A 20,660-nucleotide genomic window follows, 5' to 3' on the forward strand; every position below is an offset into this window, starting at 1 on the left:
TAAAAATCACTGACTGATGAAGCATGTTTATTTCAACAAACCACCATCATCAGTGTTTGCATTTTATCAGCTCATTTGCATTTTAAAAGACACACCCAAAAACGGCACATTTTTGCTCAGGCCTACAAATGTCAACTTTGACATGCTATAATTAATTATCTGTTGGGTGTTTTGAGATAAAACATCACATACGGACTCTGGGAACGCCAAAGACTTATTTTACAAATTAAAAAAATTCATCATATGACCCTTTTAAGGGCCAGATTTACTAACAGCTTGCGCAAACCATAATTTTGCCGTTAAAAATACGACTGATCTTACTAAAGACACGCAGTAGATATTTAGCTCTGAAAAGGTGTTATTTTTGCGACCTTATTGCATATGCATTTGTAGAAGTTTTCCTTTTAGAAGCAACATTAATGTGAGGAGAGTATTACATTTTGCCAGAGGAACATACTTTTTTAAAAATATAAAAAATATATAGTTTTTCCAAACCTATGCTATGTTTAATTTGCTGAAGAAAAGAGGAGGAGAAGTCACGAGGAGAAGTCAAATCAGGTTTTTCAAAACTTCTTTAACCCTTCATCTTGCGTCCTCCGGGTGCTTTTACTTAGCTGGAATTTCAGACTCCGCAGTCCGCATTTTCCTTGCGATGTCCTGCCGAGGTTTCTGTAATAATTTGCGCTGCCCTTACTAGATTGCAGTGGTCATTATGGAAATGTGCTTATGTCATTATTGTGCCTGTGTATTTTATTTGCACCTTTGTAGTAAATCACACACAAATCGTTCTTGAGTTGGACATTGCTATTGTGTTTTGGAGCATGCAGGGCATTTACTCACGACAGCTAATAATATTAATGATAAGATTAAAATTACATTTAGGCCTAAAGTTGTCCTTTTTACAATGCTTTCCTCACAAAAATCAATCTTATATCAATGACTGGACAAACGAAAAAGACATTTTTATTAAAAGTAAATAAGATCAGAGCAAAATCTAAATCTTTTCGCGTACCCGGCGTCCTGGTTGGGAATCACTGTTTTAGATGCCCCCTCATCAGCGCTCGGCTGGCGCCGGCACTGAAGTAGCATGACAGCAGAATCTGAAGATGTAGAGATGAATTGCCCATGGCCATCTGTCAAAGTCTAAAAAAACGTAAAGCTTGCATGTGTTAAAAAATTTTCCTTTAAGTGACAAAGTATATATGCTCTTTTTTATTTTTATGACTATTCATTGTCAATTTTAACTCTTTCCCCACCATTGACAAGTTAACTCGTCAATTAAGAGAAAACGCTTCCCTGCCAATAATAAGTATTTTCGCATCAGCCTAGGGCAAACAGCTCTATGTCCATGTCAGTTTTGAGGATCACTCTGCATCTGATCTCTATCAAAAGTTCTTCACAAAAATGCAATTATCTCAAAATGTTGTGTTTTTGGAGAAACCTACCCATATTTGAGAGGTGATAAAAAGAGAACTAATGAAGTTAGGACAAAACGTGTTTTTTTTTAAGCAGAGGGTCTGTTCTTTCATTTGATATATTATATGTTTATATATTTTAAGAAGAACATTTTCTGGAAGGCATCAAACTTTTGTGAAAATCATGAAAAATCACCGTTATTCTGTTTACACGGAGACGACAAGGCATTGTTTAAAAACAAGTGTACTTTAAACACATCTTCAGAATTGTGCGTTTATAGGACCCCAAACATTCTTGTTGTATCAACAGCCAAAATGCATAAATATTTTCATTAAAAAAAGGAAACGCCCCCTCGGCGTAGTACTGTAATTGGAGCCATTTTTGCAATAAGACAGTTAATAAAAAATAATCCTCTCCAGATGTATCAAGCTCAAGTATAAGGGGTATTATTGGAAAGTGAAAGTGTTTCAGCAGTTCAGCCCTGAAGCAGAAAACCATGTAAAGCCAAGTTCTGGTTGAAAGAAATGCCAAATCTGGACTGTGGAGTAGTGGAAACATGATCTCTGACGTGACCAATCACACTTGGCAACTGCCAAAAAGGCTACCAAGACATTTGTTTTTAACTTTGTGGGAACAGTTTAGGGCTGGGTCTTGTCTCAGTACACAAAACACGGTCTTTAAAAACATTTGGTTTGGAGAAATGATACTGGCTTGCCTCCTCAACCACATTAAACACTTACGGTATAAACTGGAATGAAGATCGTGAGCCAGGCTTTCTCATCCAACTTCAGTGCCTGACCTCATACACTTGGAAAACATTCTCACAGACTCTCTCCAAAATGTTGTGGAAAGACTTTCCAGAAGAGAGAAGCTGTAATAGCTGCAAAAGGGAGGAAACTGACTTCATATTTACATCTATGTATTTATAATGTAATTTAATTCGGTTGGTGCCAGGTGTCCTATTACTGTTGTCCATATAGTTTATATGTGAGTGTACTGTATGCAGACAGCTTTAGTAATGTTAGTTTTTATTTTGTTCAGAGGTCCACGGATCATCTGGTGGATTGGATCCGCTATGAGAATTCATTCTATGTTTTTTGGGTGTTGGAGCAGCTCTCCGCTGATGCTCATAATGATGTCAGCCTCGAGGTCATGACACAGCTGGAAAACCGAGCATTCTGTCTTTCAGACGAGTTTCCCCTCTTCTCTCTGTACATGTGGCGAATCGGAGGTCTCTTCAGAAGTGGACGCCCACAGGAGCATGCACAAGCTCGCAGCCCATCGTTCCCAGTGGGACAGAATTTTCCTGAAGCTTATCTTACAGGAAACCTCTGAATATAAACAACAGAGTCTATAGGCAAAGATACGGACGGGCAAGCTCAACATGTTTAAAAACATGTTAAGGGTTGATATAACATAAAATCTGTTACTGTAGAAGAGATACTATGTAGTTAATAGCCAATAAAGCATAAGTTACTGTATTGTTGTGGTCTTTGGAGATGTTGAGACTGTAAAGTTTGAATACTGGGCACCATTTACTACATAAACTAACAGTGAACAACACAGCTACAGCATTTATTAATCTTAGTTCATGTTAATTTTAGCATTTTATTTTCAATTTAATGCAATTTTATTTATATAGTGCAATCGTTTCAAATGAGCTTTACATAAAGACAGGAGGAAAAATCATAGGACAACCAAGTAGCAAAATACAGCGGCTAAGACTTAACCATATATCCTACGTATCATAATGTAACCAATGTATCGTAATGTAACTAGGGTTGTAATGGTATTAAATTTTTACGGTATGATAATCGTCTCAGAAACTATTAAGATGTTCATATTTTCACGGTTTATTTTATAAAATTATTATTATTATAATCATCAGCTATAATGACCCTTAAATTAATGAAAACAGATATGGTTTTTGGTTTAACATTTGGTTTATTATATCAAACTTAAAAAAAGACAAAATAAAGCTGCATCACTCATTTGAACAAAATAAGATATAAATTATTTCTCTTTAGATATCGCCTATGTATAATCAACTTAAAATTGACTTGTCACTTAAATGTGCTTTAGTGTTTTGAGAGAACGAGACGGAGAGTGAGAGGTTACCAGCGTTCACATGTAAACAAAGCAGACATGTGCGCTTATAAACAGTGCTTTATCAGGCATTATACTGAGATTAAACAACAAGAAAATGCCATCAAGACTTTTCTCAAGACAGTTCACAGAGGTGCATTAATATAACAACTACAGAAAGATAAAAATTTTGTAGATCTTTAAAATAATGTGCATTTTATGCACACCAAGCATAAAAAATTAAATGACTGTACTTGACTTGTGTGTGTTGTATATTTTCAATTAAATCTCCTTTCTGTATGACAGACAATCTGAATTAAAAAAAATATATTTCATCAATACATTGCAATTATACTGATTTAGATACATCTTAAATTTAGATACAAATGTTGACATCTTAAAATCTTAAAAGTAGATACAAATTTCGACATTTGATAGGCATATAACATACCATATTATGAAACACATGTCTATATTTTAATAATTATTATTGTAGCAGAATTTATTAAATTTAATATATAAGTTGATTTTCTTTAATTGTTAGATTGATAGTAGTTAATAAAGTCAAATAAAATGTCAAAGAGTCAGCTGTAATATCATTGCATTTACAGTTCAGTGTTAGTGGAAGTCTAGTTAAGCAACAACTGAGGCTGACAGTTAGCCTGCCCCAGACCAGGCTAGTTTCCAAGCATAAGTTTCCATAGTAACCGGGGTTGAACTAGTTCAAGTTTGTTTTATGAAACGAAATCCACCGGCAATAAGCCAGACTTAACAAAATAACCATGGCTTATTTTATAATCGAGTTTTATGAAATAGAAGTTTACTTCAGCGTTGAAAGTAAGTTGAATTTTTTTGGGTCTGATGGGAAACAATATGTCCGTTGTCAAACTGGGGAAAGTCTTAACCCAATGTGTGTAAAGACGTCAGTGAAAGGTGGAGGAGGAAGTGTCATGGTTTGGAGGATGTTTTCTGTAACAAGGGTTGGGCCTCTTATCCAGCTACTTGGAAAAAGTGAATGAAAGGGTTTATCAGAACCTCCTGCGGTAACATGCTGTTCCTTCCCTGTGTTTATCGCCCAATCAGACAGCAAACGGGTAAAGCTGAAAATATTGAAAAAATGAAATGGCCAGCCCAGAATCCTGATCGAATACCGATTGAAAATCTCTGGGAAATCATTGGTGACAAAGTTATGGCTAAGAAACCCACTACAGTCACCGAACTGTGGAAGAGACTGAAATTGAAGTGGACCAAAATCACACAAGAGCAGTGTGATGTCCTGTGGATGCAGATGCGCAGAAGTCTTTCCAAACAAGCACCTGTAGAATTCCTACTATTTTTTTACTCCTGTAACATTCATACATTGTAATTGTAATGTTTCTTTGTACAACAAACAAACATTGCTGTTCTCTCATTTTTATCATTTTATTTGATCACAAGTTCCTTGGTTATTTTGTAAAACAGTGTTTCACATATAGCTCTATAAAAAAATATCAGCTGGTACAAAATGCAGCAGTTGAAATGTTTAGAGCCAAGAAATACAATCATCAGCTCCGTTTTATTAGCACTACTTTGGCCGCCTATTTAATTTAAACATTCAATTACTTTCAAAGCTTTCAGTCTTTATTGTTTAACCGATAGTGGGCGTTTTTCCAGTCTGGCTCCTTCCTAGTATTGTTTGTAATTCAGACCCTCTCTCATCTCCTAAGCCAAGTACAGTATGCAGCGTGTTTAATTCATCCCTTCTGCTGGAAGTCAAAGCATTTCTTATGACACTCTGAATGGCAGATGTGCTCATATTTCATTTGCTTTGTCTCATCCTCTTGATTTATCCAAGCAACACATTGTCCACAATCATTCATTGATCCTCATCACTTCAGTCTACTAAAATAAATTCAATGATGCCTGCATCTCGACACTTAAACTTTGACATCCACTTCCTTTTCACGCACTTTTATAATCTACTGAGGTCTTTTACAGTTTTTCTCGATTGCTAAAACACTATAACAAGGCTTTTGAACTAAAATTTCAAAACCATAACGCCATTTTTCAAGAAGCAGAATCATTTTGCTGAACTATTAATGCTACTTCCCTGCTTTAAAACATGAGTCAAATTTGGTTAACTGTTACTTCAAAACTCTACACACAAATCTCTACATTTCTCAGTGCCTACACCATCTGGTCATATAGAACAGTGGTTCTCAAACTGGGGTCTGGGGCCCCAGTTTTATGACATTTTATAAAATAAATTCATTTATCATTAATTCTGTGTAATTAAACCTAAAAAAAACACTACTTTGTATAACTTAATATGTTTTGTTTAATTAAAAAAATTTTTTTTGTCATAAATTTTCTTTGGGGGGCCACGAAGGAATGCACCGTACACAAGGGGGGCCGCATGCGGAAAAAGTTTGAGAACCACTGATATAGAAAGCACTAGCATTCAATACAGTTCACTCAAGTCAGCACAGCTTAGGCTCAATTAGCAAACAATTACCAAGGTGAAAACACTAAAAGTCAAAAATGAACACACATCAATCAGATCCTTCAAAAGGGCCTGAATCAGTTCACTGAGCTTTGGAACAATGGATCCACAGAGAAATGAAGAAATGGGTCGAGGAGAAGGAGGACGGAGAGGAGGAGGAGGCAGAGGGAAAGAAGGAGGATGTGGTGAAGGAGGAGGAAGAGGACATGGTGTAGGAGGAGGGAGAGGAGGAGGAGTAGAGAGACAAAGGGCAAGGTGACAAGCAGTCTCAGATGAAATTCGCTCTAGCTGGCCATGTCCTTGTCCATGGTATGACTATGAGGGAGGCTGAGCAACGAGTAAAGCCTAATTTGAGTCGCTTCACTGTTGCCTCAATCTTCATAGCCTTCAGGGAGGAAAACAGATAGGTGTACTTACAGTAAGACTGCTCTGTATAGTAACTTTAGTGTGCATACACTGTTGGACTATGCTACTGGAATAAAGAAATGCATCAAATTGCCTTCCATACAGATCGACATATCAGTAGGTGAATGCCAGGGCAAGAGGATTGTACCTTCACTGTTTGGCAAGGACCGTTATATAATGTGTGATGTGGATGAGATTCTCTGGCCTGACCCAGAACAAAGATGGGATGTTGAGGCAGAAATAAAAAATTTTTTTACAGTTGTGCTGTGTAGCACATGAATGAATAAAAATGTGCTATTGATTGTGTCTTTTTTGGTAATGTGAAAAAGTTTTTGAAGGGGAGAACCACAAGCAACTTACCAGTTTTGAATATATTGTTTTGAATTTATTACACCAGTGTGTAATACTATGTTGTAGTGTGTGTGATTTTGAAAGCTTGTGTGTGATGTCTGAGGGAAAATGTTGTTTTTTCAGTAAGAGTGAATGGTTTTGAGTGTAGAGCTTCATTTGACCTGAAAATAGGATGTTTGGAGTATTGGGTGAGATGTTATGAAATTGTGTTTACTGTTTTGAGAATATGAGGCATATTTTCAAGAAAGTGTTTAAGCAACCGAGAAAAACTGTCTTTCAATATCACCTTTGACTCAATCTATGATGTTTTTTATTCAAATGCTCAACAGGGTCTCTTAGACATAAGGTTTGTGAAGTATTTAGCTTGAAAAGTGATTTTTCAAACTCTCTTTCAAACAAATACCACTTGCACTATGACATGCACAATGTTGTAGTATATGTGACCCTGCACAAAACCAGGCATGAGGGTCAATTTTTTACATTTGATATTTATACTATATCTGAATAAATAAGCTATCCATTAATGTATGGTTTGTTATAGGAAAATATTTTGCTGAGAGACAACCATTATAAAAAAATCTGGAACCTGAGGGTGCAAAAAAGCTAAATATTGAGAGAAAAAAAAGTTGTCCAAAAGGAGTTCTTGGCACTGCTTCCACTCACAGAAATAAAATTGTTGATAGAAAATTTACAAAATATCTTCATAGTACATGATCTTTAGTTAATGCCCTAATGATTTTTGGCATAAAAGAAAAATCGATCATTTTGATACATACAATGTGGGTTTTGTAGTCTAGGGTCACATATTTCCTAGTAAAAATACTAGATATACTTTTAAAAATAAGGTGCATGACATTGCCAAAGAAGAACCATTTCTGGCTGAATGATCTGAATGTGAAATAAAGGCTCTTTAGATTATAAAAATGTAAGAAAACAGTGGTTCTTATTAGAGCTTTTAACTGAACGATTCTTTGACAAACAAAAATGTTTTTTGCTGTGAAAAAACCTTTTAAGCACGTTTATTTTTAGGAGAATACTTTAGAAATAAAAAGGTTCACAAGCTGTCACTGGGACGGTACCCATTAAAAAGGTCCTAATATGTAGCATTTATGTGTCAATATGGGGTAGGGGTGACAAACAAACTATCGCGGGGTTACAGTTTTTTACGATTGCTTAAGCACAATTTTGAAAACAGGGCCCGGTTTGTCAAAAACCAGCATACCAGCAAATTGTGTTTTGGTGTTGGTATGGTGGTGATCACCAGCTAAACCAGCACCAAACCAGCATGGACCAGCATGGGAATGTTGCTGGTCTATGCTGTTTTTTCAGCAGGGATACTATACATTCTCTCTTCGCCTAACTGGAACTGGCCAGAGAATTTCATCAACATCACAAGCAATATCCTCATTAGCAAGACAACGCAGGAAGAACTGTCTTGAATGTTGAATCCATCATTGCACAGCTACAGTGTCGATTTGGTCACAGGCGTCCTCCATGGCCTGAATGAAGGGTATCTGAGCCTGGAGATCGTAAACCTTCCACCGCCATGCAGAGAAAAGCTCTTTGATATGGTTTTGAAACGGAGAGTATGGTGGAAGGTATAGTACGGTCAACTGTGGATGGTGTTGAAACCAGTTCTGGACCAAAGCAGAGCGGTGGAATGACACATTGTCCCAGATGACAGTGTATTGTATCTGGTGCATTTCATACCTGCTGTGACAATGTGGTGCAATCGGTCCAAAAATGAGAAAATGTGAGGTGTGTTCTAAGGGCCCATTTTGGCATGATGGAGGAGAACCGCATGCTGTGAAATACTTTCACTTTGCCCTGGGACACTGATTATAGCCTGGTGGCCAATGATATTTCTGCCTCTCATTCTTGCTTTTGTGATTTTGAACCCTGTCTCATCAATACATATGAATTCATGCAGGACCTGCTGCATTTTTATAGTGCTTAAACCTGATTGGTGTGTGTACAATTTAGCAATCATGTGTTTGTGCACCTGATGGCTGTGTTTAACAGATTGGCTCATAGTGTGGTCATTTGACAGTCAGTGCTTTGGAATTGCAAAGAAGTGACATCCTGATAGACTTCTGTGTCTAATGTATACAAGTGTGTTTAGTGTTTTGCAAATCACTGTGTGTAATGTTTTGAAAATAGTGTGAAGCTGACAATGTGCTTAAAGTTGTGCAAATCCAGCCTTGTGTTTTGCTCCTTGAGTGTTAGGTTTTGCTAATTGTGGGAAAATTTTAATTATAGTGTGTAAGCAATCGTAAAAAACTGTAAATACTTTCACGTTGCCCTGGGACATTGATTATAGCCCGGTGGCCAATGATAATTCTGCCTCTTCTTCTTGCTTTTGTGATTTTGAACCCTGTCTCATCAATACATATGAATTCATGCAGGACCTGCTGCATTTTTATAGTGCTAAAACCTGATTGGTGTGTGTACAATTTAGCAACAGTGTGTTTGTGCACCTGATGGCTGTGTTTAACAGATTGGCTCATAGTGTGGTCATTTGACAGTCAGTGCTTTGGAATTGCAAGGAAGTGTCATCTGATATATTTCTGTGTCTAATGTATACAAGTGTGTCTAGTGTTTTGCAAATCACTGTGTGAAATGTTTTGCAAATAATATGAAGCTGACAATGTGCTTACAGTTGTGCAAATCTAGCCTTGTGTTTTGCTCCTTGAGTGTTAGGTTTTGATAATTGTGGGAAAAAATTAATTATAGTAAGCAATCGTAAAAAACTGTAATTGTAACACAGCTACTTTACAGTACATATGATCAAGATGATATCAGGTGAATTTATTTATTTAGTTTTGTTGTCTTTTGATTAAGATGTTAAAGCTAGGGTAGGTAATGTTTGAGAGCTAGCAAAATTAGAAAACGGCACCTCTTCTAAGCTCCACCGCCTCTCGTTAGCACTCCGTCCAAAGCTACGCCCCCACAAACATGAACGCGCATCAACAGTCGGAGTCAGCTGCAGGTCACAGGAAAACCGAGTATTTCAACACATTATAGGCATCAACCAAACGACTTCATGTCTCATTCACCTGTAACTCAACTGATTTACACCGACAGAGAATCTAATGTTAGCATTGGGCTAATACTAGCTACAAAAATAGCTACGTTGCCTAACGTAACATTTATAATGGAAATAACAAATCCACCCGAAGCAAAACAAATTATTACCTGTTCAGCAGAAAGACCGCAACCTCTGCATCGCTTTTCAGGCCCTTCAGCTCCCTCAGTTGTCTCCACCGTTCAAATGCTCCACCGATGTTTACGCGAGTTTGTCCTCTGGCTTTATCCAGTACCTGTTTAGTTGCAGCCTTTTCTGCCTCAGATTTTCTTTTTCTAGGTTTTTTATTAGGGCGAGCAGTTACCAGCAAAGCTGGCAGTGGTAGTTTTGGCTGCTTTTTATCTTCCATTGTGCCGGTGCTGCAAACTCCTGCTTACTCGGTGTAGTGAGACTGAATATTTCGGGGAACGATGACGTGATTAGTGCACGCAGGGCAGCGCGCGCAGTGGGGCTGGGCCACGAGACATGAAGGCATCTGATTGGTTCTTTACACACGCACCGAATGGCAGTGATTGGTCGGAGTTTTTTCTGTCCTCCAGCTGCTCAGAGGTCTGATTGTTTTCATTCCGTTTTCTGAACACATAATGTATTGACTACTCTCAGGAAAGAAGGACCATTTCACCCAGTATAATAAAAAATGTATCTGAACAGGATTACCAACCCTAGCTTTAAACAAACAGTGTTTTTTTGAAAGCAGTGAAATAATTTATTTTCTTTATCTTATGTTTATGATTTCCAAGTTGGGTGTGTAAGTCACCAAATCCAACCCTATTATTATAATCACTGTCTTGTTATCTAAAACATAACATCATTTTGAAACATGTCAGCAACTCCTAGTAACTGATGGCTGGGATTGAAAACATTTTTACACAACGGGGTTACACAGCTGTCAAAAACAAAGGTACAAAGCTGTCACCGGGGCAGTACCCTTTAAAAAAGGTCCTAATATGTACCTTTTAGGTACAAATATGTATCTTTGAACTGCCAATATGTACATGCCCTGCCCTGCTCTCCCCTACTTACATGTACACTTATGTTTTGAAACCTTATAAGAAATACACTACATAACTGCAGAATACTGCTTTACATTTACTACAGTATAATATAGTATAGTAGCCTAAAGTATACATGTTTTTCATGTGATTTTGTTCATCAGTTTTGAGTTCAAATAAAAGTGAGCATGACTTCTTCACCTTTATTGTTTCTCGATTTGGCATCTTTGATCATTTCTCAGTGGGCTGTTATATAATCGTACACTGTAATTGTCTGCGTCCCGCCCATAGCGCTGCCTCCGCGTCGCGCTGCACCGCGCACCGCTGCTCATTATCAGCATCAGATTCATCTTGAGCGCACACGCAGGGTCATGATGCGGCAGCTAAACGTGCTGGTACTCGTGCTGTGGATGAAGTGTCTGATGTGCACGGCTGAGTTTGAGCTCACGCTCCTTCACACGAACGATGTACACGCGCGCGTGGAGGAGACTAACAAAGACTCGGGCAAGTGCACAAAAAGTCCTTGCTTCGCCGGAGTGTCGCGGAGATTCACGAAAATCCAAGAAGTTCGCCGCGCGGAGAAAAACGTGCTGCTGCTGGACGCGGGCGATCAGTTTCAGGGCACCGTATGGTTTAACTATTACAAAGGCGCAGAAGCGGCGTATTTCATGAATAGACTCGGATACGATGCCATGGTAAGAACACTTTAGTATTTTACAATATATAAGATTGTATGTAGACTTGCACAAAGTTAAGCTGAATAAAAATATCACCTCGTAAGGGTTATTTTATAAATGTAAAAAAAAATCATTAATTCTGTTTAATATAAAATATGCACAAACAAATTACCTCAACTTCTGTACATTTGAGCTTATAATTATGAAATATTATTAATAGGCTATATCTTTTTTTATATAATACTGACTTTAAAAATTCTACAAGTACAATCATTTAAGCATCATGAGTGAAATTATGATAATATAATGCAAAAGATGCTAAAAACCTGGAGGATTTTCTTAAAATCAGAGATTGAATGTAGTATAATGACAAAGCAGGGATGAATGAACTACTGACAGTCATTGCCAACTGAGAAAACTAAAAACATTGAGCCGGTTTCTTGGACAGGGCTTATCCTAGTCCCAGATTTAAATACATGTTGGAGCTGCTTTAAAACTTCTTACACTGACATAACATATAAACATACGTATTGTTTTTGTGAGGTTTGTTTGTAAAAACTACTTAAATATCCTAATATAACAAAAACCTAGTTCTGGATTAATCTAAACCTTCTCTCGGAAACCAATCCTAGATTGAGATCCAAGTGGGTGTAAACTTTAACATTCAGTTCTTGTGTTGAATGCAGCCCATTCTTATGGAATGCGTATAAATAGCACGCAATGTGAAATAGGCCAAATTCCAATTTTGGGTGCATAGATATGCCAGTCCTTCCCATTAACTTAATTAAAACTTAATAAAAACTTTTTGTTTTTTTTATATTGTCGCAATTCTAACACCAACTCCAAGCAACCATGGTTTAAAAATAGACAAAAACATGGGGTAAACCTATATATTAAATGCCATCCTAAAGCAAATCCCAAATCTAACCCCAACTCCAAGCGACAAAAAAAAGAAATGAGATACAATAAATAAAACATAATGGAAAGATGTGCAGTATTAAGTAAACGGGAAGGACTGGTGCATGCAAAATCAAAATTTGGTGCATGTATTGCACAAATTTTCGCACTCCGTGCTATTTATATGCACTTCATGCGAATGTGTTGAATGTGTGTCATGCTATGTAAAAATGGCAGAAACAATACTAAAATTAAAACAAAGTGCAAAACTCTCTGACTATTTTCATTCAGATTTTTTTTGAACATCTGGAGATGAGATTTAAATATAACTTACCAGTGTTGTAGTCGAGTCCAACTCGAATTCAAGTCAAGACCAACACCAAAGATCGAATGTCGAGTCTGAATCAAGACCGATTCCAGATAAAGCTAACTCCACTACAACACTGTAACTTACAGTACCACTTCCAAAATGTAAGAGGATTTGTAGTAAAATGATGTAAATCAGCAGGATTTGGAAAGAAATGCCATCCTGTGGACTATGTTTTTGAAGCAGAGAAAAAAGTAAGAAAAAGTTCCTTTTATTTAATGTGCTTTAATTTGTAGTGACATTTAAGGCAAGCACACATCCGGTTCATGAGGGCAAATGCGACAGCATCTGAAAGAGTGAGTTGTATTCAAATGCTAAAAAAGTTTCAGCTTTGCTTTGGCCACATTGAACAGATTACTGGTTAACTATTTAGGAATGCTGATGTGCTGAGGACGTTCCTAGAGCAAAGCGCTAAATAAAACTCTGTTTTTGTGAAAAATAGAGACCATGGCCATTTAAAAAAAGTAAGACTTTCTGAAACCTCGTCTCAGGAGGATCTGTCAGATTCATCTAGGTTTCAAATGTGTTGACAGTTGTTCCATCACTATTGGGGCCAAAGGGACTCATTGTTTATTTGGTCATTGACGTAAAATAGTAAAAATGGACAGAAGGTTCTGGCGAGGTACTGGACATGTGTCACTGGAGTCTTCATTACAGTGGACAAGTGCACCTGTTCAGGTGTGGTGGGACCTAGACAAAAACATACAAGGTGTTACCCATATGTAGTGTAAACTCTCCTCTGTGATAACCGCATATCATCCACTGTCAAACAGAGTTAAGAAATGGCTGAGTGAATTCTGTAACCATTTACAGGATGAATAATAATAAACATGTGTAATATATTTATATAGGGCATTGTGATGTATAAATACATGAGCATGTGTTTTATTTACATTCCATTCATTCATTTAAAAAAACACTTTAGTACTTTAGTAATGTTGCCTTCAAATAGAAGTACGAGAACGTTTTTGCAGCGGTGTAGCCTATTATTTTGAAATTCTGAAAGATGGGCATGTTCGACTTCATGCGGCTCTGTAATGGTGAACAATGGAAACATGAGGGTAAATACACAATACAAACTTAGTAAATACACAATACTTAAAGGAGTAGTCCACTTTAAAGATGGGGTCCATTGACTTTTCATAGTAGGACAAAAATATACTATGGTAAGTCAATGGGCCCCATCTATAAAGTGGACTACTCCTTTAATAAAACACATATGAAAAATATCAGGAAGAGGAAACCGGAACAAGATCGAACAACAAACAAAAACTCTTCGAAATGAAAGCACACAAACAGCCAAACACATGACAGGAATTACACAGATTTAAAAATCTAAAGCTGTTCGTCAATTTCAGACTTATGAAATCACCCATATTAAGCAAATACAGCTGAAAATTGTAAACAATATTGCCCATAGAAACAACAACCACAGAAAAATTCAAATAACAAAAATGTAAGCCTAATGCAAAAAACTCCCCGATGTACATAACTAGAAAAGGAATGCAGGTACAAAAAAACATGAACGAATTTATGATGTATTGCCATTAATGTTCCAGTCATTTATCATTTATGTGTTTTAATTACACGGCTCTCTAAAATGCTTGATTCTGATTGGTCAGTCGTGACATTCCAAGGTCTGTTATTCTGAGATAACAACCTCCTGAAACTAATAACATGGCAGTAAATTATTTTTACAGGTACAGTTACATATACAATGAGGAAAATACGTATTTGAACACCCTGCTATTTTGCAAGTTCCCTTTCAGTCGGTCACTACGACGTCACGTCGTGACCGACGAATTGGGAACTCGCTTAGAGAGACCAATCTGCTTCGTTTACTACAAAAACGCCAATGAACTTGGCATTGAGATATTTGCATAATGCTGGCGCCGCCCCGCCAGGTGCCTTTATAAGCAGCAGGTGCAAATAGGGAAATTAGCTTTTTCGCTTCGAAAGCCGGCTTTATCTGCTACTGAGAAGCTACTCTCTGCTCTTCTGGGAACGGTTGCTGAAGTTGATTGACAAGCAGTACTAACACAGCGGACGCTCGCAGTATTCCACGGCTCTGCATCTTTTTTGTTTTGAGTTTAGTGTGTGCGTTGCCTTCCCTGTGCGCATCATCAGCTGAGCACCTAAAGAGTGATTTCCCTAAAAGAGTGATACGTGAGAGCTCTGTGTCTTTTTAAAGGCAGCCACTCTCTCGTATATGCGGGGATCAGCGTCCTTTTCAGGATAGCTTTTCGCCCGTGCGATCTTGGATGCGAGAAGTATAAGGGTTCCAGTGACGGTCACGAGCGCTGTCTTCGTGCTCAGGCATCGAGCACTCCGGGGCTGCGTTCGTGGAGAGTTTCTGTTCTCTCTGTGAGAGCATAACCCTCTTGGATTGCGGAGACGACTGTCGTTTCTACGGGAACGCTGTCCGCGCCTTTGCAGTGCTGACGTCGCCATGGTGCGGCTGTCAAGCGCTCGCAGGGCGCCCTTCGCGTCACTACGCTGAGTAGGATGGAGGATGCGTCCTCCGCCTACCGGCCTTCTCATCCTCAGCCGGTTGAGGCTCCGGTGGAGACTGCAGAGTCGTGTTCTACGATGTCTGCCGAATCCATTGGACCTCCTTCTGGTCCCGTCACTTCTGCAGCATCAGAGGGGTGTCCATTTTTCCTCCGAGGCAGAGTCGTTCCGGAGATGGCGGCCGTGCCCGCGAGCGGCGGAGACGGTAGAGTTGGAAAGGTTAACCCCTCTCCGCCCGAACCGTCCCGCCCACATGATTGGTACTTCGGAGCTGCTCGGGCCTCTCGGTCCTCTCCTCCTGTGCCTTTCTTTCCCGCGGCACGAAGAGCTGACGTGATTTGCGGCCGTCCGGCCGTTCAGCTTCACCCCTCACCTCCCTCACCAACGGAGCCGCTAAGGGCGGGGACCCCTTCAGTGGAGCGGGATGCGTTCCTGGAGGGACCACCCAACCCTTTCCTCCCGTGTTTGTAGACAGTCGTCCGGTTACGGACGCTGCCCATCAGGCATGTCGGAGAGGCGGCTTCGGCCCTGCACGCAATAACGTTGCTGCAGGCTCACCAAGGCTTTACGAGGGAGCCCGCGACCTTCAGTCGTGCGATGTCCACCACAGTGGTTCAAGATCGCCACCTTTGGCTGTGTCTGGCTGACATGACGGACGCAGACGAGAACAACTTGAATGCTCCTGTCTCACAGACCGGCCTCTTCGGCGAGCCAGGGGAGTCGGACAGCTCCGCTGCGCAGACTGAGGCGATCTCCTAAATCATGCCCCGGCGGAAGAGAGCTGCCCTTGGTCCACCACGCCGGCTCCTCAGTCTGCCTCTCGCCGTCGGCGTCCTGCGGCGACCACCTCCGTTCCCCTCCTCGGACCCCATCTCGGCAGCGCAGGGGAACCGGTCGTCAGCAGCTCGCCCCGCCCGCTTAGCCGCTTCCCGTGAAATTCGGGAGTTTAAGTGGCCAGTGAAGGGCGACCCGGATTGGCAGAGGATCACTCTTCAGGAGATGGAGCTCCTTCCCCCGATAGAGGGTCGGGTGGAAAATCCTTGGTTTGCATATGTTCCACCGGCTGTTCGGCCGGTACCCACTTAACCACACATAAGAGTGCATTCCTCTTCCCTCTCTAGGTCTCCGGAGGATCGAGAGAGCCGTGAGCGGGTTCACACCAGCTCCCCTACCTCTCCTCTATCGCCTGCGGGTGACCTGAGGAGTCCGAGCTCTCCGCTGAGGAGACCGGACCACCAGCACCCTCATCGGAGTCTGCACTCTCCGTAGAGGAGACCAGACGACCGTTACCCTCAGCGGGCTCAGGTCAGTGTCACACACACATACTGTAGATGTTTATGCTGTCACAGCAGACGCACCGGCAGTCCCACCTGTCTCGCTTCGCTGCCCCACCGCGGGTACTTCGGTAGTGTCGTTATTTCTCCTCGTACGGTGCCTGGGTGCTTGGCTTCAGTTCCCAGCCCGTTTCGTTGGGTTTTACGCACGATCCGCCTCGGTTACGAAGCCGGCACTCCCCAAAATTCGGGCTTTCGTTTCACTGGGGTGAAAGCGTCCGATGCACATGTACTGCGTGCAAAAGTCGATATCCTGTTGGCGAAGGATGTTCGAGCCGGTCCCTCTTACCGAGATGATGATGATGATGATAGGGTTTTTCCAGCCTTTATCTCATAGTACCCAAAAATACGCGGGGGGTTACGATCGATTTGATTTACGCACCGGCTCTACGAAGGTGTTCTTTTTGGATGATAACGCCGAGGCTCGTATTTCAATATTCAGATCGGTTTGCAGCCTTAGACCTGTAAGACGTGTACTTTATGTGTCCATCTCCCCTCGCTTTAGACCGTTTTTTCGCTCTGCGTCCTGGGGTGGGCATATTAATACTAAGTACACCGTTCGAGCTGTCTCTCTCTCTCCGTGTCTCCATGTAGTCACGGCATTAAAATATCAGAGAGAGAGAGTTGTTCGCATTCTGCTTTTATGTACGTCGACTTATAATAGCCCGTTCTCGGCAGACGTGCGCGAACACAGAGAGTTAATGCTTCGGCATCTCGCTCGTTTAAGTCTTCAGGTCGACTGGGAAAGAGCAACTTTGCCCCGTGCAGAGGTTCTTTTTTCTCAGTATGGAAATAAGACTCGATCGACTAATTGGCGTGTTTTATAAGAGCGCGCAACCTAGTCAGTTCTGACTTGCCTCGGTTTAATTCGAGGGAAGTACGCGGTCCCTCTGAAACAATTTCAGAAGCTCCTGGACATATGACAGCATGCTGCGGCTGTGACATCCGCCCGAGCTGCTTCATATGAGACCGCTTCAGCGTTGGCTTACGATCGAGTCTCGAGGAGAGCGTGGCACACCGACATACACCGTGTAAACATTGCACCTGCGTGTCATTTCAATTTTTCCCCGTGGTAGACCCGGCATTTCCTATAGAAGATATGCCCCTGAGGGGTCTCCTGGCATTTTCTAGCATGCAATGCCCTCAGCACGGGATGATCAGCCACGTATGACGGGCTTGCAGTCTCAGGGGTGTGCATAGCACCCCAACTGCCGCGAGCGGTGCGCTGTATATCTGGGACTTGTACGCTCCGCTATGGAGATGCGAGGGAAGGATGTATTAGCCGACACCAATAACATTGCGACTGTTGCGTTATTTACCGTTAAGGCGGTTTTGCGCTCTCGTCACCTGTCGCATCTCGCTCGTCATCTCCTCCTTTGGAGTCAGAAGCATCTGAGGTCCCTTCGTGCCATTTACATCCCGGGTACGCTCAATACAGCGGCAGACGCGCTTCCCGAGCTGCGCCCCCGGCGAATGGCGACTCCACCCCCAGACGGTCCAGCTAATTTGGAAGAAGTTCGGTTGTGCGTAGATAGATCTGTTTGCGTCGCCGGACGATACCCACTGTCGCCTATTTTATTCACTAACCGAGGGCAGCCTCGGCGTGGATGCGTTGGCACACAGCTGGCCGCGGGGGATGCGTTAATACGCATTCCTTCCAGTGAGCTTTATTGCGCAGACTCTGTGCAAAGTCAGGCAGGACGAGGAGAGCCTTTTATTAGTCGCCCGTACTGGACTCCAGGAATTGGGTTTCAGAGTTAATGCTCCTCGCGACAGCCCCTCCCTGACGATTTCCCCTGAGGAAAGACTTTCTTTCTCAAGGAAGGGGCACATTATGGCACCCGCGCCCCGACCTGTGGGATTTCCATGTATGGTCGTTGAGCGCGCGCAAGGTTTAGGTGATTTATCGCAAGCGGTATCTAACACCATCGACGCGGTTCGAGCACCGTCCACAAGACGGGCTTACGCGCTTAAAGAAACCTTTCTCGTCACCCGGTGCTCTTCGCAACGCGAGGACCCCAGAGAATGCCCATTAACATTGTGCTTTTATATCTTTAACATAGGTTAGATGGTAGGCTGTCCCTCCGCCATTAAAGTTGATATCGCCGCTATTTCTGCTCATCACTCTCTTATCAACGGCAGATCAGTTGGCCAGCATGATTTAATTATTACATTTAAGAGGCGCTCGCAGGCTAAACCCCTCGCGCCCTCCCTCTTTCCTCCTGAGACCTGTCCATGGTGCTGAAGCCTTCAGGTCTCCCTTTTGAGCCTTTGCAGTCTACGAGTCTGAGGTTTTTATCAATGAAAACTCTGACCCTGATAGCATTGGCCTCCATGAAGAAGAGTAGGGGATTTACATGCATTCTCTGTTGACGATTCGTGCTTTTAGTTTGGTCCTGCTGTCTCACTGAGACCCAGACCAGGCTACGTGCCCAAAGTTCCCACCACTCCCTTCAGAGATAAGGTGGTGAGCTTGCAAGCGCTGCCCCCGGAGGACGCAGACCCAACCATGGCTTTGTTGTGCCCCGTACGCGCACTGCGACTCTACGTGGTTCGCACACAAAGCCTCAGGACCTCAGACCAGCTCTTTGTTTGTTATGGTGGCCAGCAGAAAGGGAAAGCTGTCACTAAGCAGAGGATGTCTCATTGGATAGTTGATACTATCACCCTGGCTTATAATCTTCAGGGTATTCCTTGCCCCTTTAAATTGAGAGCGCACTCCACACGGAGTGTTGCCTCATCTTGGGCTTTAGCTCGTGGTTCCTCGCTAACAGACATCTGTAGAGCTGCTGGTTGGGCGACACCTAATACGTTCATTAGATTTTACAGTGTTCGTATCGAGCCTGTATCCTCTCGTGTTCTTTCCTCACCAGGGAGGGCACGGAGAACAGTCTCGCAGGTCGGCTTGCAGCCTCCAGCTGATGCTTCATAACTGTGTCAGTATGGAAGGCCTTCAGAACAAAAATGCGTAATGGTTTGAATTGTTCTTCCTCCGCTGCCTTGGCAGCCTTTGTTGCGGAGCATTGGCTGTCAGCCTTTCACTAGCTGTATCCTCGCGAACCTACGTGTCTGGCTCGGGCTCCACATTGTGTCCCACCGGGTTCCTTTGTGAGTATTTTTCCGTGGGGTTAATCCTACCAGCCCACGTTTCCCTTAGCAGAGCACTGCTTTGCTTACACAGCCACGGCTGTCTTTATTCCTCAACTACGGTTGACTTTCGCCCACCATTAACCCTTAAGACGGGTGGTGGCTTCCGCAGCGTTCCTATCCCGCTCAGGTAGGGCGCTTCCCAGTCGCTGGCACTTCTGTGGGGTTAAAGGAACATCTAGTGCCCGGCCTTCTGCCCTAAAACCTACCTCCTCCTCCTTAAGTGGAACCGGAGGGCTTTTACGCAGTCACTGGAAGAGGTCAGCCCCTAGTGGCGTTTTGATAGGGATTCCCAATTCGTCGGTCACGACGTGACGTCGTAGTGACCGACTGAAAGGGAACGTCTCGGTTACGGATGTAACCCTCGTTCCCTGAAGGAGGGAACGGAGACGTCACGTCCCGTCGCCACAGGTGCTGCCACCTGCTGTTACGACCGGTCACACTTTCTCCCGGCTTTCTCAGCGAAAAGAAGCTAATTTCCCTATTTGCACCTGCTGCTTATAAAGGCACCTGGCGGGGCGGCGCCAGCATTATGCAAATATCTCAATGCCAAGTTCATTGGCGTTTTTGTAGTAAACGAAGCAGATTGGTCTCTCTAAGCGAGTTCCCAATTCGTCGGTCACGACGTGACGTCTCCGTTCCCTCCTTCAGGGAACGAGGGTTACATCCGTAACCGAGACGTTCTCACACTTAGAAATCATGGAGGGGTCTGTAATTGTCATCGTAGGTGCATGTCCACTGTGAGAGACATAATCTAAAAAAATCCAGAATCACAATGTATGATTATTTAACAATTTATTTGCATGATACAGCTGCAAATAAGTATTTGAACACCTGTCTATCAGCTAGAATTCTGACCCTCAAAGACCTGTTAGTCTGCCTTTAAAATATCCACCTCCACTCCATTTATT

At 42.0% G+C, this 20,660-nt stretch overlaps 2 protein-coding genes across 2 annotated transcripts in view; both read left to right on the forward strand.

The window, feature by feature from the left end:
• mei4 (meiosis-specific, MEI4 homolog (S. cerevisiae)) overlaps positions 1–2,865 on the forward strand; it is a 35,126-nt gene extending 32,261 nt beyond the window's left edge. Inside the window, exon 5 of the mRNA XM_065268880.1 lies at positions 2,458–2,865. Coding sequence (XP_065124952.1) covers positions 2,458–2,751 — 294 coding nt within the window. The 3' untranslated portion in view covers positions 2,752–2,865. The remainder of the gene's footprint in view (positions 1–2,457) is intronic.
• Positions 2,866–11,114: 8,249 nt separating this feature from the next.
• Positions 11,115–20,660, forward strand: part of nt5e (5'-nucleotidase, ecto (CD73)) — a 50,551-nt gene continuing 41,005 nt past the window's right edge. Inside the window, exon 1 of the mRNA XM_065268972.2 lies at positions 11,115–11,511. Coding sequence (XP_065125044.1) covers positions 11,188–11,511 — 324 coding nt within the window. The 5' untranslated portion in view covers positions 11,115–11,187. The remainder of the gene's footprint in view (positions 11,512–20,660) is intronic.

This window comes from Paramisgurnus dabryanus, chromosome 12 (genome assembly GCF_030506205.2).
Source record: "Paramisgurnus dabryanus chromosome 12, PD_genome_1.1, whole genome shotgun sequence".
NCBI lineage: Eukaryota > Metazoa > Chordata > Actinopteri > Cypriniformes > Cobitidae > Paramisgurnus > Paramisgurnus dabryanus.